The sequence below is a fragment of the Hyla sarda genome, chromosome 3 (assembly GCF_029499605.1).
Source record: "Hyla sarda isolate aHylSar1 chromosome 3, aHylSar1.hap1, whole genome shotgun sequence".
In the NCBI taxonomy this organism is placed as follows: Eukaryota; Metazoa; Chordata; class Amphibia; order Anura; family Hylidae; genus Hyla; species Hyla sarda.
The window spans coordinates 306,083,167-306,110,754 of record NC_079191.1 but is presented as its reverse complement, the minus strand read 5'-3'; the positions used below and the strand labels follow the sequence as shown (position 1 = coordinate 306,110,754).

The 27,588-nt window shown below is 43.6% G+C and overlaps 1 protein-coding gene across 6 annotated transcripts in view; it reads left to right on the top strand.

Annotated features, from left to right (window-relative positions):
- ARID4B (AT-rich interaction domain 4B) overlaps positions 1 to 27,588 on the top strand; it is a 424,644-nt gene that overhangs the window by 167,853 nt on the left and 229,203 nt on the right. For all 6 annotated transcript variants that reach the window (XM_056566987.1, XM_056566988.1, XM_056566991.1 and 3 more), the window contains 2 exons: positions 3,626 to 3,705; positions 22,638 to 22,729. In XM_056566987.1, the coding sequence (XP_056422962.1) occupies positions 3,626 to 3,705; positions 22,638 to 22,729 (172 nt within the window). The remainder of the gene's footprint in view (positions 1 to 3,625; positions 3,706 to 22,637; positions 22,730 to 27,588) is intronic.

Genomic DNA, 27,588 nt, shown 5'->3' with positions numbered 1-27,588 from the left:
CAAAATCACATTAAAATCTATGGGATTTTTTGATTTTCCGTTATGACCCATTACAGCCCGTCATGAATAACGGACGTTATTTGTGACGGAAGAAAAACAGCTCATGCGCTAATTTTTCTTCCGTCGCAAGAAACAGGTAAATTAACAGCCATTATTTTTAACATTGAAGTGTATAGCAAAGGGATGAGCCTTTATGTCATCCGTTTGCACCTGGTTTATAATATCCGTTATTACTTCTGAGCATGCTCAGAAGAGGTGACATCAGCAGACTTCTGCAGTGCTGAGGGAATACTACTTGTTTCCATGATGGGAGTCTGCCGGTGGCTGGGGAGGCTACATTAGTGTTTGCACTACAACCCCCCATCATGGAACAGACTCTGTTTCATGATGGGGGTTGTAGTACACGTTCTGAGGGATTGATCGCACTTCTGAGACCCGATGCCATTGGAAGTTATTAAACAGGGTATTAAACAGGGCAGTGGGCGGCATGCTCCACTCCCCTGCGATGTAAGATGTATTTTATTTTTATTTTTAAATTCCCCGCCGGGAGCCCTGAATGGCTGGTACGGAGGAGCCATTCCGGGCTCCCAGCGGAGTTTTCAAATAGAAGAGCTGTGGTGGGGAATTTATATAGGTCCCTGCAGCGCAATCCTATGCCCATCGCAGCGCATGTGTAAATATATTTTCCCCCTGCAGCGCTATCATAAGCCCCCGGCAGCGCTATGAATGAAAAATATTCTATTAGCAGCGCATTGGGCCGGGAAGCCGGCCGGCCCAATGCGCTGTTGAAACAATACTTGTCTTTCATAGCGCTGCGGCGGCATATGTACATAGAAGCACTGTGGGGGGGCCAGATAACGCTATATGTCTGGCCCCAACAGCACTTCTATAATCCTATGCCTCCACAGCGCTATGAATGAAAAGTATTCTAACAGCAGCACATCTGGCCGAGCGGCCCAATGCGCTGCTAATAGAATACTTTTCAATTCATTCATAGCACTGCGGGGGGGAAATATATATACACATGCGCTGCGGGACAATACCTATATAAATGCGCTGCGGTGGGGGCATATGATTATAGAAGCACTGTGGGGGCCAGACATATGGATATGTCTGACCCCTGCAGCGCATCTGTATACAGCTGTGACAGTGCTAGATGATATGAGAAGATTCCTGGGCAGCAGGCAAGGGGGGAATTATACATATAAACATGGGGGAAATAAAATGAAAATACTTAAGGGGACGCACTGAAGTTTAAAAACCCCGCTGGGAGCCCTGTATGGCTCCTCCGTACCAGCCATTCAGGGCTCCCAGCGGTGAATTTAAAAATCAAAGTACATCACAGGGGAGTGGAGCATGCCACACCCGCTCCCCTGTTTAATAACTTCTAATAGCATCGGGTCTCAGAAGTGAGACCTGGTGCGATCATTCACTCAGCCCCTGTACTACAATCCCCATCATGGAACAAAGTATGTTCCATGATGGGGGTAGTAGTACAAACACTAATGTAGCCTCCCCAGCCGCCGGCAGACTCTCGCAGCCAGGGAGCTACTACTCCCATAATGGAAACAAATCTGTTCCATGATGGGAGTAGTAGTAGTTCCAGCAGTGGGAATTTGTAGGCAGAGGTGTTAAAACGGCTGCACATGACGGATGTTGTAACGGGTCTTAACGGATGAATGTGCCCCTTATTTTGAGGGATGTTATTCAGCCGATAGCACCCGTTGTTTCATCCGTTATTATACATCCGTTTTTACTTAGAAAACGGATGTTTAACAACAGATGGATACTCAGTGTGAAAGTAGCCTTACAGTGGTGCAGGATTTCACAGCTCCATCACTTTCGTTGATGTCAGATGTTTGCTACATGCTAAAGTTTTCTTCAAACAAGCACCACAGTTCAGGACTAGTGTGTTTTATATGCTCCACGTTGTTAGCCTCCGATCCAGTTTGGTTCTTGCTGATGATATACTATCAGTGCCTGCACTTTAACTTTTCCATTTTTTCATGTGTGTGTATATATATATATATATATATATATATATATATACACACACACACATCTATATACAGGGTGGGCCATTTATATGGATACACCTTAATAAAATGGGAATGGTTGGTGATATTAACTTCCTGTTTGTGGCACATTAGTATATTTGAGGAGGGAAACTTTTCAAGATGGGTGGTGACCATGGCGGCCATTTTGCAGGTGGCCATTTTGAATCCAACTTTTGTTTTTTCAATAGGAAGAGGGTCATGTGACACATCAAACTTATTGGGAATTTCACAAGAAAAACAATGATGTGCTTGGTTTTAACGTAACTTTATTCTTTCATGAGTTATTTACAAGTTTCTGACCACTTATAAAATGTGTTCAATGTGCTGCCCATTGTGTTGGATTGTCAATGCAACCCTCTTCTCCCACTCTTCACACACTGATAGCAACACCGCAGGAGAAATTCTAGCACAGGCTTCCAGTATCCGTAGTTTCAGGTGCTGCACATCTCGTATCTTCACAGCATAGACAATTGCCTTCAGATTACCCCAAAGATAAAAGTCTAAGGGGGTCAGATCGGGAGACCTTGGGGGCCATTCAACTGGCCCACGATGACCAATCCACTTTCCAGGAAACTGTTCATCCAGGAATGCTCGGACCTGACACCCATAATGTGGTGGTGTACCATCTTGCTGGAAAAACTCAGGGAACGTGCCAGCTTCAGTGCATAAAAAGGGAAACATCAAAGTGGATTGGTCGTCGTGGACCAATGAATGGCCCCTAAGGTCTCCCGATCTGACCCCCTTAGACTTTTATCTTTGGGGTCATCTGAAGGCAATTGTCTATGCTGTGAAGATACGAGATGTGCAGCACCTGAAACTACGGATACTGGAAGCCTGTGCTAGAATTTCTCCTGTGGTGTTGCTATCAGTGTGTGAAGAGTGGGAGAAGAGTGTTGACAATCCAACACAATGGGCAGCACATTGAACACATTTTATAAGTGGTCAGAAACTTGTAAATAACTCATGAAAGAATAAAGTTATGTTAACACCAAGCACATCATAGTTTTTCTTGTCAAATTCCCAATAAGTTTGAAGTGTCACATGACCCTCTTCCTATTGAAAAAACAAAAGTTGGATTCATAATGGCCGCCATGGTCACCACCCATCTTGAAAAGTTCCCCCCCCCCCACATATACTAATGTGCCACAAACAGGAAGTTAATATCATCAACCATTCCCATTTTATTAAGGTGCATGCATATAAATAGCCCACCCTGTGTGTGTGTGTGTATGTATATGTGTGTGTGTGTACATATATATATATATATATATATATATATACACACACACACACTCATTGTGGAAGACTTATTTTATTTGATTTTTATTAAATGTTTATGTTGTGAGCCTTGAGGAGTCATCATTTTTTTTTCATATATAAGTACACCTGAATTCTGCCAGATCAGGAGCCAGTGTCTTATGGAAAGCATGTGGAGATGTTTGCCTTCATGAGACCCCTGAGGTATAAACAATAGTCTTCAAGCCATAGATTTTATATATGTTCTTGAAAATCTAAGTGAAGTATAATTTAACTGCAACTAACCATGCAATGTTGTTTCTGACTAATAGTGTTTGATGATGGTGATGAAAAAACTTTAAGAAGATCGTCACTTTGCTTAAAAGGAGAGAGACATTTTGCAGAAAGTGAGGTAAGTTTTTATTCCAAATACTTTTTTTTTTTTTATGTATATGCTGGTTCAAAAAAACTAATTTCCCTTGCTCTTCCACAGTGTCAGGTACTGCATTTTACCAACTTTTTGTCTCCTGCAATCCTTGTATAAAGCAATGTGAAGCAGTTTTCAACAAATACATCTAAAGTATTGCGTTTATTTCATAATGGATCTTTTTCATAGGCAGAGCTATGTTATTCTTGCAGACCTAAAGGCTAGCTATAATGTTGTGTACGGGAGATTTGGTTCTTTGCATCCACAAAAATTATCTGTATAAAATATTACAAAACAAAAGAAATATACACTTTTGTTTCTGTTATACATAAATGAATAAACATTAGTTGATATTCCCGCACTTTACATAAAGGGTACCTGTCATTTTAGGGAACTTTTCAGGCTGTCCCTTGTGTGTGTGTGTGTGTGTACATGAAGAACAGTAACATTTCATGCCATTATATAACTTGAACATGGCATTTTCTGCAGATTTGTGCTTTGCAGGCTCCATCTGTAATTTTTCAGTTATTTCAGAGCTTTTGGGTGGGGCCTAAAATCTGTGGTGACTGCCATACACTGCACACACTCACAGAGGAAGGAATTCTGCACTTCTGTGTCTCTATACATGGTTTTAACCCTTTAAGGACCAAGGGTGTAAATATACGTCCTGGTGCGGTGGTACTTACCGCATCAGGACGTACATTTACGTCCTATGTATAACCAGGAGCATCGGAGCGTTGCTCGTGTCGTAACACCTGCCGTGTCTTACACCTGCCTGCTGCTGACAGCAATCGGGGACCCGCTGGTAATGGCCAACATCCGCGATCGTGCGGATGTTTGCCATTAACCCTTCAGATGCCATGATCAATACAGATCACGGCATCTGCAGCAATGCGCATGTTTTAATGGATGATCGGATCGCCTGCAGCACTGCGGCGGGGATCCGATCATCTGTAATGGCGAACGGTGGTCCCCTCACCTGCCTCCGGCCGTCTCCCAGCGTCTCCTGCTCTGGTCTGAGATCGAGCAGACCAGAGCAGTAGATATCTGATAATACTGATCAGTGCTATGTCCTATGCATAGCACTGAACAGTATTAGCAATCAAATGATTGCTATGGATAGTCCCCTATGGGGACATAAAAAGTGTAAAAATAAAGTTGAAAAATTTAAAAATAAAAAGTAAAAAATCCCCTCCCCAATAAAAATGTAAATTGTCCCTTTTTTCCCATTTTACCCCAAAGAGCGTAATTTTTTTTTTTATCAACATATTTTTTATTGCCGCGTGCGGAAATGTCCGAAGTATCAAAAATATAATGATAATGATCCAGTACGTGAATGGTGTAAATGTAAAAAATAAAAAAAAGTCCCAAAATTCAGCTTTTTTTGTCACATTTTATTTAAAAAAATTATAGAAAGTGATCTAAAAGTTTTATATGTACAAATGTGGTATCGATGACAATTTCAGATGACGGCGCAAAAAATGAGCCCTCATACCGCCCCATATACAGAAAACTTAAAAAGTTATAGGTGGTCAAATAGGGCGATTTTTTTTTATTACCGATTTTGTACAAAATGTTTGAGATTTTTTTAAGCAGTACAAAAATATAAAAGTATCTAGCCATTGGTATCATTTTAATCGTATTAACCCACAGAATAAAGAACACGTCATTTTTACAGTGTGAAAAGAAAACCCTCCAAAATTTGCAAAATTGTGGTTTTCAATTAAATGTCCTCCCTAAAAAATATTTATTTTGGGTTCGCCGTACATTTTATGGTAAAATGAGAGGTTTCATTACAAAGTACAATTGGTCATGCAAAAACAAGCCCTTATTTGGGTCTGTAGATGGAAATATAAAATAGTTATGGATTTTAGAAGGCTAGGAGGAATAAAACGAAAACCCAAAAATAAAATTGGCCTGGTCCTTAAAGGGTTACTCCGCCCCTAGACATCTTATCCTCTATCCAAAGGACAGGGGATAAGATGTCTGATGGCCGCGGTCCCGCTGCTGGGGAGCCCCAGGATCCCCGCTGCAGCACCCTGCTATCATTACAGCACAGAACGAGTTTGCTCTGTGCGTAATGGCGGGCGATACAGGGGATGGAGCAGCGTGACGTCATGGCTCCGCCCCTCTTGACATCGCGGCTCGTCCCCTTAATGCAAGTCTATGGGAGGGGGTGTGACGACCGCCACACCCCCTCCCATAGACTTGTATTGAAAGGGGCGGGCCATGATGTCACGAGGGGCGGAGCCGTGACGTAACGATGCTCTGGCCCCTGTATTGCCCGTCATTACGTGCAGAGCGAACTCTCTCTGTGCTGTAATGATCCCGGGGATCCCCAGCAGCGGGACCGCAGTGATCTGACATCTTATCCCCTATCCTTTGCATAGGGGATAAGATGTCTAGAGGCGGAGTACCCCTTTAAGGTCAAAATGGGTTAAGGGGTGTAGTTTCCACTCTGCTGGCACCAAGGGGGCTTTGTAAATGCGATATGGCTCCCCAAAAGCCAAATTTCCCTCCTTCCTTGTTGTGCGCCCACACAGCACTTTATGTCCGCATATAGGATATTTCAGTATTTGGGAGAAATAGGGTCACAAAATTTGAAGGGCTTTTTTTCCTTTTACCCCTGGAAAATTTTTAAATTCACACTTGCGATTTGTGCGATTCAGGGTCATTATGGGTCTATGGTGACCCGGAATATAAGGGGAATCACGGTTGTCTAAGACACCTACGATCCCCCTGAAGGGATAGGAGTGAGGTGGCAGGGGTGCCTCCCCTCCTATCCCTGCTATTGGTCGCCAGAAGCGACGACCAATAGCAGATCAGGGGCGGGGGGGTTAACTTTCGTTTTCCCCGTCCTTCCCACCCACAATAGGCGGGACAGGACGGGGACCGGTGCCGAAGATACACTTACCCATCCGGGTGGGCGATGGAGGCAGCGGGCGTCGGAGATTGGCGGGCGATGTCGTGCGGCTGGATCGTACGGAAGTCGGTGAGTTGCCTAGCAACATCTGGAGTGTACAGTTTGAGACCACTGTATAGTGGTCTCAAACTGTACACTCCAGATGTTGCAAAACTACAACTCCCAGCATTCCCAGACAGCTGTTTGGGTATGCTGGAATATGTAGTTTTGCAACAACTGGAGGGCTACAGTTTGAGACCACTATATAGTGGTCTCTAATCTGTAGCCCTCCAGATCTTGCAAAACTACAACTCCTAGCATGCCCAAACAGCGGTTTGCTGTCTGGGCATGCTGGGATTTGTAGTTTTGCAACAGCTGGAGGACCACAGTTTGGAGATCACTTTGCAGTGTTCTCTAAAACTGTAGCCCTCCAGATGTTGAAAAACTGCAAATCCCACCATGCCCAAACAGCTGTCTCGGCATGCCGGGAGTTGTAGTTGTGTACCTCCAGCTATTGCATAACTACATCTCCAAGCATGCCCTTCGGCGATCAGTACATGCCGGGAGTTGTAGTTTTGCAACAGCTGGAGGCACACTGGTTGGAAAATACTGAGTTAGGTAACAGAACCTAACTGAAGATTTTCCAACCTGTGTGCCTCCAACTGTTGCAAAAATACAACTCCCAGCATGCACAGTCTGTCACTACATGCTGGGAGTTGTAGTTTTGAAGCAGCTGGAGGTTTGCACCCCCCCCCCCCCCCCCCCATGTGAATGTACAGGGTACATTCACTCAGGCAGGTTTACAGTAAGTTTCCTGCTTCAAGTTTGGGCTGCGGCAAGTTTTTCACTGCAGCGCAAAATCCTAGTGGGAAACTCACCGTAACCCGCCAGCGCTAAAAGGAAAAAAAAGGCCCCCAAAATTTGTAACTCAATTTCTCCTGAGTACGAAAATGCCCCATATGTGGGCGTAACATGCTCTGTGGGTGCACAACAAGGCTCAGAAGTGAGACTGCATCATGTACATTTGAGGCCTAAATTGGTGATTTGCACAGGGGTGGCTGATTTTACAGCAGTTCTGACATAAATGCAAAAAAAGAAATACTCACATGTGACCCCATTTTAGAAACTACACCCCTCACGGAACGTAACAAGGGGTATAGTGTGCCTTAACACCCCACAGGTGTTTAATGGAAATTCTTCAAAGTTGGATGGAAAAATAAAAAAAACATTTTTCACTAAAATGCTGGAGTTACCCAAAATTTTTCATTTTCACAAGGTAAAATAGGAAAAAGCCCCCCAAAATTTGTAACCCCATTTCTTCTGAGTAAGAACATACCCCATATGTGGATGTAAAGTGCTCTGCAAGTAAACTACAATGCTCAGAAGAGAAGGAGCGCCATTGGACTTTTGAAGAGAAAATTTGTCCGGAATTGGAGGCCATGTGTGTTTACAAAGCCCCCATAGTGCCAGAACAATGGACCTTCCCCACCTGTGACCCCTTTTTGGAAACTACACCCCTCACCTAATGTAATAATGGGTACAGTGAGCATTTATGCCCCACAGGTGTCTGACAGATTTTTGGAACAGTGGTCCGTGAAAATGAAAAATAGAGGGCTTCGAAGTATAGTGGCAATTTTCCGATCATCAAATTTCAAAATCAGAATTTTTCAGGGACCAGTTAAGTTTTGAACTGAATATGAGGGTCTTTATGTTGGAAATCCCCTATAATGGACCCCATTATGAAAACTGCACCCCTGAAAGTATTCAAAATGACATTCAAAAAGTTTAACCCTTTAGGTGTTTCACAGGAATAGCAGCAAAATGGAGGAGAAAAATCTAAATCTCAATTTTTTTGCACTAACATTTTATTGTAGCCCCATTGTTTACATTTTTACAAGGGGTAAACGGTAAAAAGTCCCCCCAAAACATGTAATTGATTTTCTCTTGAGTAAGGAAATACCTCATATGTGGATATAAAGTGCTCTGTGGGTGCACTAGAGAGCTCTGAAAAGATAGAGCGACATTGGGCTTTTTGAGGGCCAATTTTGCTGAAATGGTTTTTGGGGGGCATTTGATTTTTAACACTAAAATGCTAGTGTTACCCCAAACTTTTCAAGGAGTAATAGGAGAAAATGCCCCCCAAAATTTGTAACCCAAAGGAAATACTTCATATGTGGATGTAAAGTGCTCTGTGGGAGCACTAGAGAAAGGAAGGAGCAACATTGGGCTTTCGGAGAGCAAATTTTGGTGAAATGGTTTTTGGGGCTCATGTCGCATTTAGGAAGCCCCCATGATGCCAGAACAGTAAAAAAAAAAAAAAAAAAAAAAGAACACATTGCACACTATCTTGGAAACAACACCCCTTAGACGTAAAAATAAAAATATTTTTTTTTTTAAATAAAATACTGGTGTTACCCCAAATTTTTCATTTTGACAATGGGTAAAAGGAGAAAAAGCCCCCAAAAATTTGTATAAAAATTCCTCATATGTGGATGTTAAGTGCTCTGTGTGGGCGAACTACAATGCTTAGAAGAGAAGGAGCGCCATTGGGCTTTTGGAGAGATAATTTGTTTTGAATGGAAGTCATGTGCGTTTACAAAGCCCCCATACTACCAGAACAATGGAGCCCCCCATGTGACCCTATTTTGGAAACTAAACCCCTCACGGAATGTGATAAGGGGTGCAGTGAGCATTTACACCCCACCGGTGTTTGACAGATCTTTGGAACAGCGGGCTGTGCAGATGAAAAATAGTATTTTTCATTTTTACGGACGACTGTTAAAAAAAAATCTGTCAAACACCTGTGGGGTGTAAATGCTTACTGCACCTCTTGTTACATTCCGTAAGGGGTGTAGTATGGAAACACCCCATATGTGGTACTAAACTGTTGCCTTTAAATACGACAGGGCTCTGAAGTGAGAGGGTGCCATGCGCATTTGAGGCCTAAGTTAGGAATTTTCAATAGGGGCGGACCTGGATACAAGGATGACACTTGTCTCCACCAAAACTCTACGGCAGTGTTTCCCAAACAGAGTGCCTCCAGTTGTTGCAAAACTCCCAGTCTGCCAGGACAGTCAATGGCTGTCCGGCAATACTGGGGGTTGTTGTTTTGCAACAGCTGGAGACTACGTTTAGTAAACACTGCCATATGAAACTTTTTTTCAATTTTATTGGGGGGGGGGGGGGGGGGAGAGTGGGCGTGTAAGGGTGTGTATGTAGTGTTTTACTTTTTATTTTGTGTTTGTGTAGTGTAGTGTTTTTAGGGTACATTCACACAGACGCAGGTCCACAGTGAATTTTCCGCTGGGAGTTTGAGAAGAAACTTGTAGAAGGAAACCCACTGTAAACCCGCCCGTGTGAATGTACCCTGTACATTCATATGGTGGGGGTGGGGGGGCACCCCAAACCTTCAGCTGTTGCAAAACTACAACTCCCAGAATGCACTGACAGACCGTATATGGTGGGAGTTGTAGTTTTGCAACAGCTGTAGGCACACTGGTGGGGAACCACTGAGTTAGGAAACAGACTCTTGCTCAGTGATTCCAACCCTTGTTCCTCCAGCTATTGCAAAACTACAACTCCAAAATTGACCAATGACCAAAATTGCATATCAATGTATTTTTGTAAGTTATGACTGTTCCACGGTATTTGAATATTCATCCCCCCTCCCTCCAGTTCTCCTTCTCTTCGCCGCTCCTAACTGGAGGGAGGGGGGATGAATATTCATAAGCGGTGCTGACGTCAGTGCCAGTTAACCTGCAGAAGCCCTGCCCGTGCCAGTTACAGCAAGATTTCCACATAGAATAAAACTACAAATGCGGGCGAACGGCTGGGCACATCCGGGTAAGGTAGGGCTCGTTTTATTTAGCGTCTTCCACACTATCCACCAGGATAGTGCAGGAGAAAATATCTGACAGTTTTCCTTTAAGTTTCTAGCGGAAAGCTGTCTGCTCCCCCTGCAAGCGCTAAAAGCCAGTCTTTTAGCGCTTGCAGGGGGAGGTCACAGCTTGCCACGGCCGCATCTTATTCATTTAAAGCAGCGCGGCCGCAACTTATTCATTTATAGCACATGCGGCCGCAACTTATTAATTTATAGCGCAAGTGGCCGGCATCTTAACCATTTATAGCGCATGCGGCAGGCATCTCATTCATTTAAAGCGCGGGCTGCTCACAGGATTATGATAATGATTATTTCCCCTATGTGGGGACAGCCGCTGTGGCTGATAATTCATTCATTTGAGGGGCCCGACCGGTATTGCGGTATGGTAAAAATTCATATCCTGCAGGGATAAAATTTCGGTATTCGGTATGAACCGGTATACCGCCCAGCCCTAACTCCCAGCATGTACGGTCTGTCAGTGCATTCTGGGAGTTGTGGTTTTGCAACAGCTGGAGTCACACGGGTTGGAATCACTGAGTTAGGAAAAAGACTCTAGCTCAGTGTTTCCCAACCAGTGTGCCTACAGCTGTTGCAAAACTACAACTCCCAGCATGTACTGACAGCTGAAAATCATGCTAGGAGTTGTAGTTATGCAACAACTGGGGAAGATCAGCTTGCAGACCTCTAAGTAGTGGTCTCCAAACTTTAGCCCTCCAGATGTTACAAAACTAAAACTCCAAGCATGCCCAGACTGTCCAGGCATGCTGGGATTTGTAGTTCTGCAACATCTGAAGGGTCAGATATTGCAGAACTACACCGCTCAGCATCCCTGACGGTCTGGGCATGCTGGGAATTGTAGTTTTGCAAAATCTGGAGGGCTACAGTTTGGAGACCACAGTATAGTGGTCTCCAAACTGTGGCCCTCCAGATGTAGCAAAACTACAATTTCCTGCATTCCCAGACAGCCTTTGGCCTCTTACCATAGGGACTGTGAATTTCAGGAACTGGTCACAGCAGGAACAGTTGAGGGCTTTAAAGCAGAATTAGATACATTCCTAGAAAATAATTTTAATGCATATGCAGAAAAATAGAATCTCCTACCCTTCAGCCACTCATACACTTTACTTCCTTGGTTTAACCCAGCGGCGGGACTCCCGCGGTCAGGCATCTTATCCCCTATCCTTTGGATAGGGGATAAGATGTCTAAGCACCGGATTACCCCTTTAAGGGTTGGTTCACACCATGATTGTGCCTTTTGTGGCATGTGTATGAAGACATGCTGTCAAAATAAGAAACAAAGGCGCTCCATGTGGAGTATCACGTGCTGGAGTGAAAGGGAAATCAAAGGGGTACAGGTGGTCGCTTACCAGCTCCGGTTGTGTACCAACATACACAACAATGGACGGCACATAATGATTATCAAAAGTTCCCGTCTGCAGCCTTCCTGGTAGAACTTGAAAAGCAGAGCAAAACTTCAGAGGTAGCAGGAATTTGCGTGGCGCTGACCGGAACGGATACAATACAGGTGTGGTGATTTGAGAAAAAATTCTTTATTACCAATATGCAACGCATTTTACTGCGCAAGCGCAGCTTCCTCAGGCAACTGCGGAATGCGCAGTGAAACATGTTGCATCTTGGTTAATAAAGAATTGTATCTCAAGTCGCCGCACCTGTATTGTGTCCATTCCTGCTACCTCTGAAGTTTTGCTATGCTGGCAAAATGGGATTCTAACATACACGAGAATGGGCAGGCATGGGCCCCTATGGCTTCAATGGCTCAAATAAAGTCAGCTAGTTACTGCGTTATGTTTTTTTCCTGAACATCCCCTTTTTTTATTTGTACTGACAAGCATGGTCTCTCGCACCTTCGTTCCTGACTACAAACATGAATACTTTTAGGAAACGACCAGAACAAAGCCACTAGTTGACTATGTTTAGGTAATTGAAGTCGTAGGTGCCCATGCCCGTCCGTGCTCATATTTGTCAGCACTCCATTTTGACAGGTTGCTGATGGATACATGGCATGGGGAATTGTGCAAGATAACTATGCACATCCTTTTAACCCCTTCCCTCTTTGGCGATTTTTCATTCTTGCACTTTTGTTTTTTCTTCCTCACCTTTTAAAATTCATGACACTTTCAATTTTCCACCTAAAAATCCATATGAGGGCTTGTTATTTGCACCAACAATTTTACTTTGTAATATGATTAATAATTTCACCACAAAATCTAGGGTGAAACCAGCAAAAATTATTTGTGGGGCAAAATTGGAAAAAAAAGCCATTTTGTAATTTTTAGCAGCTTCCATTTCTACGCAGTGCAGTTTTCTGTAAAAATTGCACCTTATATTTATTCTGTAGGTCCATACAGTGGCAAGGATACCCAATTCATATAGGTTTGATTTTAATTTACTACTAAAACAAATGATAATTACATGCACCAAAATTAATACATTGAAAAATGTTCTCTTCTGACCCCTATAATTTTTTTATTTTTCCGTATAAGGGGCGGTATATCGGTACCATTTTTGTTCTGATCTGACTTTTTGATTACTTTTTATTCATTTTTTTTATGGTATAAAAAGTGACCAAAAATACGCTATTTTGGACTTTGGATTTTTTTTACGTGTACTTCATTGACCGTGTGGCTTAATTAACAATATATTTGTATAGTTTGGACATTTATGCACGCAGCGATACCACATATAGTATATTTATTTTTATTTACAGTTTTTTTTTTTATGGGAAAAGGGGGGTGACTCAAACTTTTATTAGGGAAGGGGTTAAATTACATTTATTAACTTTTTTTGCAATGTCATAGCCCCCACTGATCTCTTACACTGTTCACTGCTATGCCATAACATTGATCAGTGTTTCTGCCGCTTGACTGCTCCTGCCTTCATCTCAGGCAAGGAGCAGTCATTCGGCGATCGGACAGCGAGGAGGCAGGTAGGGATCCTCCTCGCATCCTGCAAGTTGTTTCAACGCTGCGGTCCCGAACAGCACCACTGAGCTAGCAGGCAATGTTTACTTTAGTTTTAGTCTCCGTGATCAAGTTTGATCACCGCGTCTAAAGGTCTAATGCCGGTTGGGGATGTCCGGCATCAGCCGTGGGTACTATTGGCGATGTCCGGCATCCGCCGTGGGTCCTGGTTGCTTATAGCAGCAGCAGCTGAGCACGCGTCATACCTCGGGAGCCGCAAATGGACGTGAATGTACGTCCATTTGCAATAAAGTATTCAGTAATTTAGAGACGAGGGCTCTGTGTGTAGTCAGAGACAATACTGTGCTCACCTTGTTTTGTTGGGCTGTGGGTACAATGCTAATTACAGCATGTTAAGTCAAATGTTGATCCCGAACCCAGCCTGTAATCTCTGGGCTGGGAGACGTGGTGAAGAACTGGAAGTACATGAAGCATCTTGCGGAGCTTCAGGAGTAAACTGGATAATCCTTGGCGCTGTACCGATGTGGTATTAAAATATACAGATTTAGAAAAATAGAATAATAAAAGATTACTTTTATTCTTAACATATGTATAAATGGACAACACATTTCAAGGAGGTAGTCCCCTCTTCGTCAGGTCCTGATAAGGATTTGGATTAATAGAGTACAGATAGGGAGATAGATGTATGTATGCCCTTTTGGATTCACTTCCAGGCAGTGGAAGAGAAAGGAAATATCTGGTAACTATAAAAGCAAGTACACTACACGATTGTTTGAGCTAGTGATTGTGTGTCTGTATACAAGAGTGTGAAGTATACAAGTGAGTGTAAGTATAAAAGTGAGAAGGACTTAAAATTAAGGGACTTTAAATTCCGGGAGTATTTGAAATATATATATTTTTTTTCCGGAAATTTTTGCAATCCCCAAATCTAGTATGGCCTCCATGTTGTAAAAGGCAGCCCAGTGTGCATCTTGCACAATGTATGCAATCCTTGAACAGCAGTTTGAAGTTTGATATTGTTGTGTGAGATGTGTGCAAGTTGTTCATTTGGAAGCCCAGATCCTGGATCTAGAGGAGCAAGTGGCAACACTGAGACACATTGACAACTTGGAGAGGAGTCTCCTGCTCACTGAGCAAGTACTCTCTGGGGTAGAGGTGGGGTAGGATAGTGGGACGGAGGTGCAGGACAGTCAGGCAGCTAGCTGAGTTATAGTTGGAAAATGGGGTAGAGGGAAAAGTGTCAGGGAGGCTAGTCCTGAACTGGCACACCCCAACAAGTTGGCCTGGTTGGCAGATGAGGGGCATACCATTTCAGAGCTAGCAGTACTGCAGCAGGACTCTGCCAGGGGGGTGTCTGCTCCAGTAAGGGGGGAGGGAGGAGTGCAGGACAGGCCAGACAGGTAATGGTAGTGGGGGACTCAATTATTAGGGGGACAGACAGAACAATCTGTCACAAAGACCGGGATCGCCAAACAGTGTGTTTTCTTCCTGGCACTCAATGACAAAGTAAGAGGTAGGTGGAGTGTCCTAAAAAAAAATTTCAGGGACTTTGGCCGCAAGCTTAAGGCAAGGACCTCCAAGGTAATATTTTCTGAAATATTACCTGTACCATGAACCACACCAGAGAGGCAGCGGGAGATTAGGGAGGTAAACAAGTGGCTCAGGAGCAGGTGTAGGAAGGAGGGGTTTGGGTTCATGGAGAACTGGGCCAACTTCGCTGTCAGATACCCGCTCTACCATAGGGACGGGCTGCACCTTAATGGGGAGGGTGCAGCTGTGCTTGGTGAGAAGATGGCTAGAAGGGTGGAGGAGTGTATAAACTAGGGACTGGGGCGAGGGAACCTACAATGTAGAGGGGGAAGATAGTGTAGCTAGAGGGGGGGTCTTATTAATATACCTGGGGTGGAGCGGAGGGAGGGGTTAGAATAGTTAATAGGGCTAGGCTTCATAGGAAGAAAAAACATTCTCCATTGAATTGCATGATGACTAATGCCAAGAAGTCTGACCAATAAAACAGAGGAACTGGAGTGGTTGATGTCTGAGTAGAATTATGACATAGTGGGTATAACAGAGACTTGGTTGGACGATAGCTGTGACTGGGGGGTAAACATACAGGGTTATAGTCTATTCAGGAAGGATCGGACAAAACAGAAAGGGGGAGAAGTTTGTCATATTTCACGCAGAGAGCTGTGATTGGCCAGATGCTTCCAGCCTATCACAACTCTGTGGAAAATATGAATATGTGTATATATGTGTTGCAATCCTCCTGAAGTGACTGTGGGGAATCAGCTGTACCCAAGGCCACAGAGCAGGGAGAACAGCTGATGCTGAGCTGTAGATACACATCGTATACCTACTGCCCAGCAAGAACTTACAGTGAGCCTGCAATGTGTATACAGTATACACATTGCTGGCTCACTTAACCCCTTGCTGAGCTGTGCGCTCAGCCAGCCAGGAAAGAGTTCACTTACACTGCTGGACAGTGAGGTTTAACCCTTTGGGCAGTATACAATATATACAACTATATATAGATAGCTGTATATAGTGTATACAGAAGAAGTCCCCTTACCTCCCTCCAGTCCTTGCGGGTCCATGTAGCTCCGCCCCCTAGTGATGAAGTCATTAGGGACGGAGCTACATACAGGATCCAGGCTAGTAAGGGTAGAAGGCTCTGTTGTCCGTTTTGGATAATGTGAACTGACCCATCTGGCAGTGTCTACCCAGACAGGGAGACTCCAGTTGTTTCTTAACTACAACTCCCAGCATGCCCAGACAGCCAAAAGCTTTCTGGGCATGCTGGGAGTTGTAGTTTTGCACCAATTGTAGGCTCCCTGTTTGGGAAGAAATTGCATTATGGGCGCTCTCCCCGGCGGAGAGCGCAAAAAATGTCCTAACCCATTTTTTTTTTCTTCTCGTTTCACATCCGTGTATGCAGAGGATTACGGCAGATTTGATGGATTACGACGGATGAACTGGATTTTTTTTATTTTAATAAAATGGTTAACTAGGGCTGTGGGGGGGGGGTGCTTTTTAAAATAAAATAATTTTTCCAATGTGTTCTTTATTTTTTTTTTTTATTAAATATTCAGGCTTAGTAATGGAGGCTGTCTAATAGAGTGAATCCATTACTAAGCTGGGGCTTAGTGTCAGCCCCAAAATCAGTTAGTGCTAACCCCCAATTATTACCCCGGTACCCACCGCCACAGGGGTGCCGGGAAGAGCCGGTACCAACAGGTCCGGAGCATCAAAAATGGTGCTCCTGGGCCTAGGCGGTAACAGGCTGTTGTTATTTAGGCTGGGGAGGGCCAGTAGCAATGGTCCTCGCCCACCCTGGTAACGTCAGGCTGTTGCTGCTTTGTTGGTATCTGGCTTATACTGAATATACAGGGAACCCTAAGCATTTTTCCATAAATTAAAAAAAAAACACATATGGTTCCCCCTATTTTCAGTATCAGCCAGATACCAACCAAGCAGCAACAGCCTGACGTTACCAGGGTGGGCAAGGACCATTGTTACTGGCCCTCCCCAGCCTTAATAACGGCAGCCTGTTACTGCCTAGGCCAAGGAGTGCCATTTTTGATGCTCCGGGCCTGTTGGTACCGGCACCCCTGTGGCAGTGGGTACCAGGGTAATAATTGGGGGTTAGCGCCAGCGGTTATTGAGGCTAACGCTAAGCTCCGACTTAGTAAGACAGCCTCCATTACTAAGCCTGACTATTCAATATAAAAAACACAACACATTGGAAAAAAAACACTCCCCCACAGCCCTCGTTAATCATTTTAATAAAATAAAAAAATCCAGTTCATCCATAGTAATCCATCGAATCCGCCATAATCCTCTGCATACACGGATCTGAAACGGAAAAAAAAAAACACCAAAAATGGTTTAGGACATTTTTTGCGCGCTCCGCAGGGGAGAGCGCCCATAATGCAATGTCTACCTAAACAGGGAGCCTCCAATTGGTGCAAAACTACAACTCCCAGTTGTAGTTTAGCAACAGCTGGAGTCTCCCTGCCTGGGTAGACACTGGCAGAAGGGTCTGTTCACATTATACAAAACGGACAATGTTAACAGAGCTTCAGACTTATCAGCCTGGATCCCGTCAGTAGCTCCGTCCCCTAATGATGTCATCTCTAGGGCCGGAGCTACACGGACCCGGCAGGGACAGAAACAAGGGAGGTAAGTGGACCTCCTGTTCTGTATACACTATATACAGCTATCTATAGATAGCTGTATATTCTGTATACCGCCCAAAGGGCTATAGGAGCAGGGAGTCCTGTCAGTCTGGTGACAGGATTCCCGGCTTCTGTATAGTATACACGGGTACACTATGCCCCCCTGTATACTAAACGGCCAGGGGAGGTGAGTAGTGATGCTAGACATCACTCCTCATCTCCTTACACTCTGTGGACCGGGCGCTCAGCATCCGACCCACAGAGTGGTACCTGAAGACAGTGAGGAAACGGCCACATGATACAAATTTGGCTGTTTCCATACACCAGGGAAAATGCCAGAAAAACTGCCAAAACACAGGAAAAACCTGTGGCAGTTTTTCTGGTGTTTTTGCTGGTGTTTTTTTAGGTGTACAAAAAGAAAAACCAAGTGGAAACCTAGCCTCAGGAAAAAGCAAATATATAAAAAAAATTCTTTCCACTGTATTCACCGAGGAAAATGAAATACAGCGAGATAAGGTAAATTCCCCAGTACATGTCATCTGTCTAACCCAGGAAGAAGTACAGTGCCGCCTACAAAAATCAAAATAGACAAATCGCCAGGTCCAGATGGCATTCACCCCCTGTGTTCTAAAGGAATTAAGTAATGTAGTAGACAGACCCTTTTAATATTCAGGGACTCTATAGTAAGGGATGCTATTTTGGAGTATCTTGATACAAATAAATGTATGACTCCATATCAGCATGGCGTTATGAGGGATCGGTCCTGTCAAACTAACCTGATCAGCTTTTATGAGGAGGTGAGCTCCAGACTGGACCAGGGGCAATCGCTGGATTTCGTATATCTGGATTTTTCCAAAGCATTTGATATGGTGCCACGTAAAAGGTTGGTGCATAAAATTAGAAGGATTAGACTGGGGGGGAAATGTGTGGGAGTGAGTAACTGGCTCAGTGATAGGAAACGGAGTGGTTATTAATGGTACTTATTCTGACTGGGTGATTGTTACTAGTGGGTACCACAGGGGTCAGTCTTGGGTCCTGTTCTATTTAATATATTCATGAATGACCTTGTAGAGGGGTTGAATAGTAAAGTAGCAATCTATGCAGATGATACTAAACACTGTAGAGGACAGTGCACTGTTACAAATGGATCTCAATAGGTTGGAGGTTTGGGCTGGGAAGTGGCAGATGATGTTTAACACTGATTAATGTAAGGTAGTGCACATGGGGAAGAAAAATCCGGGCTGGGATTATGTATGAAATCGGAGAACACTTGGGACGACTGACGTGGAAAACGACTTGGGAGTCTTAGTTAATAGCAAATTTAGCTGTAGTGACCAATGTCGGGCAGCTTTTGCCAAGGCAAATAAAATCATGGGGTGCATCAATAGCGGCATAGATGCCCACGAGAAGGAAATAATTCCACCGCTGTACAAATCACTAGTCAGACCACACATGGAATACTGTGTACAGTTGTGGGCACCAGTGTACAAAAAAGATATAGGGGATCTGGAGAGGGTTCAAAGACAGGCAACCAGGGTAATATGGGGAATGGGAGGACTACAGTACCCAGAAAGATTATCAGAATTGGGGTTATTTAGTTTATAAAAAAGAAGGCTTAGTGGTGACCTAATAACTATGTATAAATATATCAGGAGACTGTACAGAGATCGCTCCCATGATCTATTTATACCCAGGACTGTATCCATAACAAGGAGGCATCCTCTACGTCTAGAGGAAATAATGTTTCTACACCAGCACAGACAGGGGTTCTTTACTGTAAGAGCAGTGAGACTCTGGAATTCTCTCCCGGAGGAGGTGGTCATGGTGAACTCTGTAAAAGAATTTAAAAGGGATCTGGATGCATTTTTAGAGAATAATAACATTACAGGTTGTGAATTCTAGATCTATATAAACTCAGTTGGGATTCATTAGGGTTATAGGTTGAACTTGATGAATCCTGGTCTTTTTTCTACCTTATGAATTATGTTACTATGTATATATAACTCAGTGGCCCTTATTTACTAATAGTGTTGTGTTTTATTTATGTGGATTGTATGTGTCTGGCATTTTTTTCCTATGTGGTTATCAATGTGGCGCACAGGGTTTACAATTTGTGTTGCACAGAAAATCTGTTCGCATTGCGCCCAAAAACAAAAACCTGGAAAAAACAAACAAAAGAAGTTTACATTTGCAAGAAACAGCATATACCTGAAGAAGCATACAAGATGTACTAATACATAGGGACAAGTGAGAGCAAATGTAAAAAAAAAAAACACTGCGAATGTCAAGAAAAAAATTGCAGACAAAGGTGAGTATGTTCCCAAAATTATATATTTTTTTTATATTAGACAAAGCAATAAACCAGCAAAGATAATGCTATTCATTGTATTACCATTATTAAGACAGCAGGGACAAGGTTTTTGCCTTTTTAAGGAGGCATCCAGAGTGGACTGAAATTTCCCTACATTTCCTGGGGTTTTTACAACTGCTTTGGACATAAGTGTTTTAAGGAAAAGATACCTAATCAAATTAAGTGACTAAGGTGGGGGGAGAATTTCTAAAACATTACTTTTAATGCGTACTCAATTAAAATCTTGTGAAAACAGCCCCAGTGTTAAGCATATCAATATTACAACAATTAATTGTGGACATCACGCCAACATTTACCATTTCCTTTTGCATATAACAGATATCAGACAGATAATCCAACTGATAACTGAAGAACAGGTGTGTGGTCCAAAATGTATCAACCCGGAGACTGTATTCAAATTCCCTTTAAGTAAGTCCACTCCCACTCATCCCTATAATAATAACACATAAAGGTTACACATCAATGAGCAACCAAGTGGAAAAATCCACTAGCACTACAATACAAATGTCAATATTTAGAAACTAGTACCCAACGCGTTTCTGCCGCAATTGTGTGGCATCTTCAGGGGTACCTCACGCACTATATAGTATATCAATGTGATGTAGATGATTGCTCAAATGTTACAAGAGATTCATGCAACCACAACAAAATATGCATCAGAGAAAAAAATTTAGTTTAAAGAAGAAAAAGCTGCGGCAGGTCTGGGGTAGCAGCCATTGATATCAGGACTGAATTATATCAGACCCCTGTTACTGGTCACACCTCGCCGTTCATCTCCAGGAACCTGTAGAAGAAAATGTACACACTGTATGTATCCATATTAAATTTGATTTTAATTGAGTACGCATTAAAAGTAATGTTTTAGAAATTCTCCCCCACCTTAGTCACTTTGATTAGGTTTCTTTTCCTTAAATTGTTTTGGGATTTTCTACAATAAATTGTTTAGGTCTTCCTGCTGGACCCTGATTAAACAGCAGTAACTCTTCTCAGGACATAAGTGTTTTGAAAATCCCAAAACTCTCTACTTTTCTAGAGTATTTGATTTAGCAAATAGAGGGCTTTTTTTGGGTAGACACCCATTTTGTCTCGAAAAACACCCCTTTTTTAGGGTTTTAAAATGTATCTGATTTTTTTTTTGTCAGGATTTTTCTGACGCTAAGTTTTTTTTTTTTCCTACTGTTTATTAGTACCCAAAGGGGACTAATTATTGAAACCTTTAGATTGCATTTACTGCTCACGTCTGTGCATATGCATAGCACTGATCAGTGTTATCGGTGATCCATTTCTCTGGTCTGCTAGAAGGCAGACAAAAGAACAACATTGCTGCAGATGACAGGAACAGTATTATCTCCGGTGGCTCTCTCTCTGTCTCTCTCTCTAGTGATCCCGCGACCTACGGTAGCCCCGACATACCATCATTTCTCTGAGGCCATTGCATGTTGAAGGCAGCATTAACATACAATGCTTTTGTATGTTCAGGCCATCGCATAAATGGCTCTCCGCCAGCGCAGACTGCTTCAGCTACTGCCAGATAGCTGTTTAATGTGCCCCATGTGCTCTGGTGAGTGTCACTCACCTGTCCCCGCTGTTCCAGACCGTTCTCTTCATGCTCCGCTGCATAGCCGTGCTCTCCTTCGTCATCATCACGTCGCCACGCACGCCGCCCTGACATCCAATAGGAGCGGCGTGCGCAGCGATGTGAAGGGGTTAATGACAGACATCAGCAGAATCGCTGATGTACGCCATTATCGGTAAGTCCCCTCCACCCGGAGCTCACATGCTATGTAGCCGCACAGCATTTCATAACTGTACAGAACACTCTCTGAAGGGCCATACATTTAGAACACATGTCCTTATGGGGTTAGAGGGGTTTTCCAGAGGGGGGAAAGCTAATTTCTTCCAAAAACAGTGCCACCACTGTCCTCAGGTTGTGTGTGTTATTGCAGCTCAGTTCCATTGAAGTGAATGGAGACATGCTTTAGTTCCACACACAACCTGAGGATAGAGATTGGCACTGTTTTTGGAAGAAATTAACTCTGGTTTTCTATTAATTTGGGGAGTAAATTGTGAAATTTGTAAGTCTGGCCACAACAGTTTTTTTGTAGAGTTACAAGTGAAATAACTGTTGCATATGACAGTTATGATCTATAGCAATACACTGTCACATATTTATGCAATTTTAATGTGATTTTCATGTACATAAGTAAGAAAGACATAGCAACCAATCACAGCTTACATTTCTCAGATTGCTCTGTTGAAACTTGAGTTGTGATTGGTTGCTCTGGGCAATTAGACCGTGTTTATCCTCAGACAGGTTGTTAATTCTAGGCCATGGTGGGGAAAAAAATTGCAAAAAAAACTGCATCAGTTGCAACATACTGTAGCAAGACAAAGTTCTAAGTGAAGTCTCAGCTATAAAAGTTTGCATTGTCTAGTTACACATGTCCCCCTGTCTTGGGTTTTTCCCATTGTTTTCTCATAATTGGCACATAAAACAGTCTGAACTTTAGATGTGTATTCCAAATTACTATGACCATATAATAAAGCTAGTAGTTCTTATCTTGATGTGTTTGCTTCTTAACATAAACATCCAATACCTTAAATTTGCTGTTAATAAGACAATGCTCATACCTCTTTACTTCTACAGACACTTGACCAACTTCCACTGACCAATCCAGAACATTTTGGAACTCCTGTAATAGGAAAGAAAACAAATCGGGGGAGAAGATCTAATCACATGTGAGTAGAAATGATCAAACTGTTGAAAAGTTCAATATGCTGGTTTTGCCGAACTTGCCGGTTTTGCCCCTAAACAAGTTTATTCCAAACAGAACTGACTCGCCTGAGGTGGTTGTGCTAATACTGGCACAACACGTACAAAAGGCATGGATCAAAGGCTGCCGCTACCTTCTCCAACACGCTGGACTGCGTGTTCTAGAAGTCCAAATCCACAATCACACCACCAAGGAGAATAATAGAGCGCTGCCCACAACTTCTTAAAGGATATTATTTATTAAAATATAATATAAAAACATACAACGTGTTTCGAAGCCGAACCGGCTTCTTTCTCAAGTACGATACTACTACAAAACTTCCAAGCCTATATACACAGAGATCCACTCCCATTGAGGGGTCACATGACCGGAAAAAATAAATATTGCAAAACTTATAATAATAATAAAACAAAATAAATCAACAAAAAAGAGGCAATATTTGTAAAACATAGTTTTACATAAAATATATATAGAAACAAGAGCAAAAATGCTGCACTTACAAAAAAAATGGAAATAAGTATTTTGAGATCGTAGTATGTTCAATAACCTCATTGAGGTCATCAGGGGTTGAAGAGTTGAATATAAAAATCCAAAAAGATTCCCTATTGATAAGGGTTTGAAACCTGTTATTATCTTTAGACTCAATGATAGATAAATGCAGCACATTAATGTTACCGCCATGCTTCATACAAACATGCCGGGATACACTGTATTGCATAAAAGAATTATGGATATTTCCTCTATCTTTGTTCATTCTTTGCCGCACAGTCTTAACTGAGACTGTTCAGACTGCAACAGTAGCTGTTGCATAGCTACAACTCCCAGAATACACAGACAGCCAAAAGGGCATGCTGAAAGTTGTAGTGGTGTGCCTCCGGCTGTTGCATAACTACAACTCCCAGCATGTTCTTTTGCTGTCAGTGCATGCTGGGAGTTGTAGTTTTGGAACAGCTAAATGCACACTGGTGCGGAAACACTGAGTTAAGGAACAGAACCTAACTCTGCATTCCTCAACCAGTGCGCCTCCAGCTGTTGCAAAACTACAACTTCAAGCATGCACTGACAGCCAAAGGGCATGCTGGGAATTGCAGTGGTGTGCCTTCTGCTTTTGCATAACAACAACTCCCAGCATGCCCTTTTGTGCATGCTGGGAGTTGTTGCAAAGCAATAGCGGGAGGCACAGCCTTACCACCTGCTGCTGCGCAATCCTCCTGCCTGCCGCTGCTGGTTCTGGGGCCCCAATCCCATCACAGATGTCAGGAATCGGGCACCCCAGCTGCAAGTGTACACTCCCAGCATCTTTTGGAATAGGGGCGGAGTGGGTGCCGTTAATGACACTCCTCAGCAGGAGCCTTGATTCGTCGTCCTGGTAACGACTGACTAATCAGGGCGATTGTGGGATGGGACCTCACTCCTGCTAGGTAAGGGTGATTGGGGTTGTCCCAGAAAGCCCCAATCACCCTTTTTTTCCGGGTCACCGGAGGCTCGATTGACCCAGAATTGCCGCAAGTCGCTGGCCTGAATTGACCGGTGATTTGCAGCGATCGCCAACATGAGGGGGTCTCAAGATCCCTCTCGATGATGTCCCGGGATGCCTTCTAGGTTATTTAAGCAGGCATCCTGGTCCGGTCACCGACCGGCTAGCGTCGGTGACCAGAAATCCGCAGGGCGTACAGGTACGCCTTCGTGCTTAACCTCTTCAGGACATAGGGCGTATGGATACGCCCTGCATTCCGAGTCCTTAAGGACCGAGGGCGTATCCATATGCCCCTGGGAATTCCGGTCCCCACCGCTAGCCGGTTGGGGACCGTAGCCATATGCCTGCTGAAATCGTTCAGCAGGCATCCCGGCATATCGCCCAGGGGGGTCATTATGCCCCCCCCATGTCGGCGATCACCGCAGATCGCTGGACAATTCAGTCCAGCGATCTTCGGCGATTCCGGGTCAATCGGGTCTCCAGTGACGCGGTGACACGGAATTACTGGCTGTTCGGGGCCGTCTCTGACGGCCCCGAACAGCCAAAGCCTGCAGGGGTGAGATGGCACTGGTGCCACCTCACGATCGCCCTGATTCGTCGGCCGACCAATCAGGGCGCCTGCTGCGTGTGTCACTCCCACAACCCGCTCCGCCCCTCTTCCGGAGGACGTGAGCGGGTGCGGGACGTGCACCCCGGGTGCTGGGGACACCGATCCCCGGCGTCAATGTTGGGATCGGGGCCCCAGGAGCAGCGGCGGCGACGACGAGGGACTGACTTTCCAGCGTGGATCGTTGGTGGTGAGTGACAGCCTCCTGCTGTTGCTTAGCAACAGCTCCCAGCATGCAAAAAGGGCATGCTGGGAGCTGTAGTTATGCAACAGCAGGAGGCAGACCACCACAACTCCCAGCATTCCCTTATGGGCATGCTGGGACTTATGGTTTTGCAACATCTGGAGGCAAATTTTTTCTATGGAAAAGTGTACCTTCAGCTGTTGTATAACTACAACTCCCAGCTTGCACAAACAGCTAAAGTGCATGATAGGAGTTGTAGTGGTGCATCTGCTGGTTGCATAACTACAACTCCCAGCATGCCCGTTGGCTGTCGGTGACTGCTGAGAGTTGTAGTTTTGCAACAGCTGAAGGCACACTGGTTGTGAAACTTAGAGTTTTTTTTTTTTTTACCTAACTCAGTGTTTCACGACCGGTGTGCCTCCAGCTGTTGCAAACTCCAACTCTCAGCAATCAATGTACACCATGCACCGTACATGCTGGGAGTTGTAGTTTTGCAACAGCTGGAGGCACACTGGTTGTGAAACACCGAGTTAGGTCACAAACTCAGTGATACATAACCATCAGCATGTACAGTCTGTCAGCGCATGCTGGGAGTTGTAGTTTTGCAACAGCTGGATGTCCCCCCCCCCCCCCTCCCCCCAAGGTGAATGTACAGGGTACACTCACATGGGCGGAGGTTTACAGCAAGTATCTGGCTGCAAGTTTGAGCTGCGGCAAATTTTCTGCCGCAGCTCAAACTGCCAGCAAGAAACTACTGTGAACCCCTGCCCGTGCGACTGTACCCTAAAAACACTACACTAACAAAAAATTTAATAAAAAGTAAAAAACACTACATATACACATACCCCTACACAGCCCCCCTCCCCAATAAAAATGAAAAACGTGTGGTAATCCACCGTTTCCAAAACGGAGCCTCCAGCTGTTGCAAAACAACAACTCCCAGTATTGTCGGACAGCCGTTGACTGTCCAGGCATGCTGGGAGTTTTGCAACAGCTGGAGGCACCCTGTTTGGGAATCACTGGCGTAGAATTCTCCTATGTCCACCCCTATGCAAGTCCCTAATTTAGGCCTCAAATGCGCATGGCGCTCTCACTTTGGAGCCCTATCGTATTTCAAGGCAACAGTTAAGGGTCACATATGGGGTAGCGCCGTACTCGGGAGAAATTGTGTTACAAATTTTGGGGGGTATTTTCTGCTTTTACCCTATTTAAAAATGTAACATTTTTGGGAATACAAGCATTTTAGGTAAAAAAAAAATGCTTGTTTTTTTTTACATATGCAAAAGTCGTGAAACACCTGTGGGGTATTAAGGTTCACTTAACCCCTTGTTACGTTCCCTGAGGGGTCTAGTTTCCAAAATAGTATGCCATGTGGGTTTTTTTTTGCTGTCCTGGCACCATAGGGGCTTCCTAAATGCGGCATGCCCCCAGAGCAAAATTTGCTTTCAAAAAGCCAATTGTGACTCCTTCTCTTCCGAGACCTGTAGTGCGCCAGCAGAGCACTTTTCACCCCCATATGGGGTGTTTTCTGAATCGGGAGAAATTGTGCTTCAAATTTTTAAGGGTATTTTCTGCTATTACCCTTTTTAAAAATTTAACATTTTTGGGAAAACAAGCATTTTAGGTAAAAATTTTAATTTTTTTTTACATTTGCAAAAGTCGTGAAACACCTGTGGGGTATTAAGGTTCACTTTATCCCATGTTACATTCCCCGAGGGGTCTATTTTCCAAAATGGTATGCCATGTGTTTTTTTTTGCTGTTCTGTCACCATAAGGGCTTCCTAAATGCAACATGCCCCCCAAAAACCATTTCAGAAAAACGTACTCTCCAAAATCCCCTTGTCGCTCCTTCCATTCTGAGCCCTCTACTGCGCCCGCCGAACATTTTACATAGACATATGAGCTATGTGCTTACTCAAGAGAAATTGGGCTACAAATACAAGTAAAAATTTTGTCCTTTTATCCCTTGTAAAAATTCAAAAATTGGGTCTACAAGAACAAAAATGAAGATTGTGAATTTTCTCCTTCACTTTTCTGCTATTCGTGTGAAACACCTAAAGGGTTAAAACGCTGACTGAATGTCATTTTGAATACTTTGGGGGGTGTAGTTTTTATAATGGGGTCATTTATGGGGTATTTCCAATATGAAGACCCTTCAAATCCACTTCAAACCTGAACTGGTCCTTGAAAAATAGAGTTTGAAAATTTTGTGAAAAATCGGAAAATTGCTGCTGACCGTTGAAGCCCTCTGGTGTCTTCCAAAAGTAAAAACATGTCAATTTTATGGTGCAAACATAAAGTAGACATATTGTATATGTGAAACAAAAAAAAATGTATTCGTAATATCCATTTTCCTTACAAGCAGAAAGCTTCAAAGTTAGAAAAATGCAAAATTTTCAAAAGAAAGGATGCAAGTATCGACAAAAATTTACCACTATGTTAAAGTAGAATATGTCACGAAAAAACTATCTCGGAATCAGAATGATAATTTAAAAGCATTCCAGAGTTATTAATGTTTAAAGTGACAGTGGTCAGATGTGCAAAAAACGCTCCGGT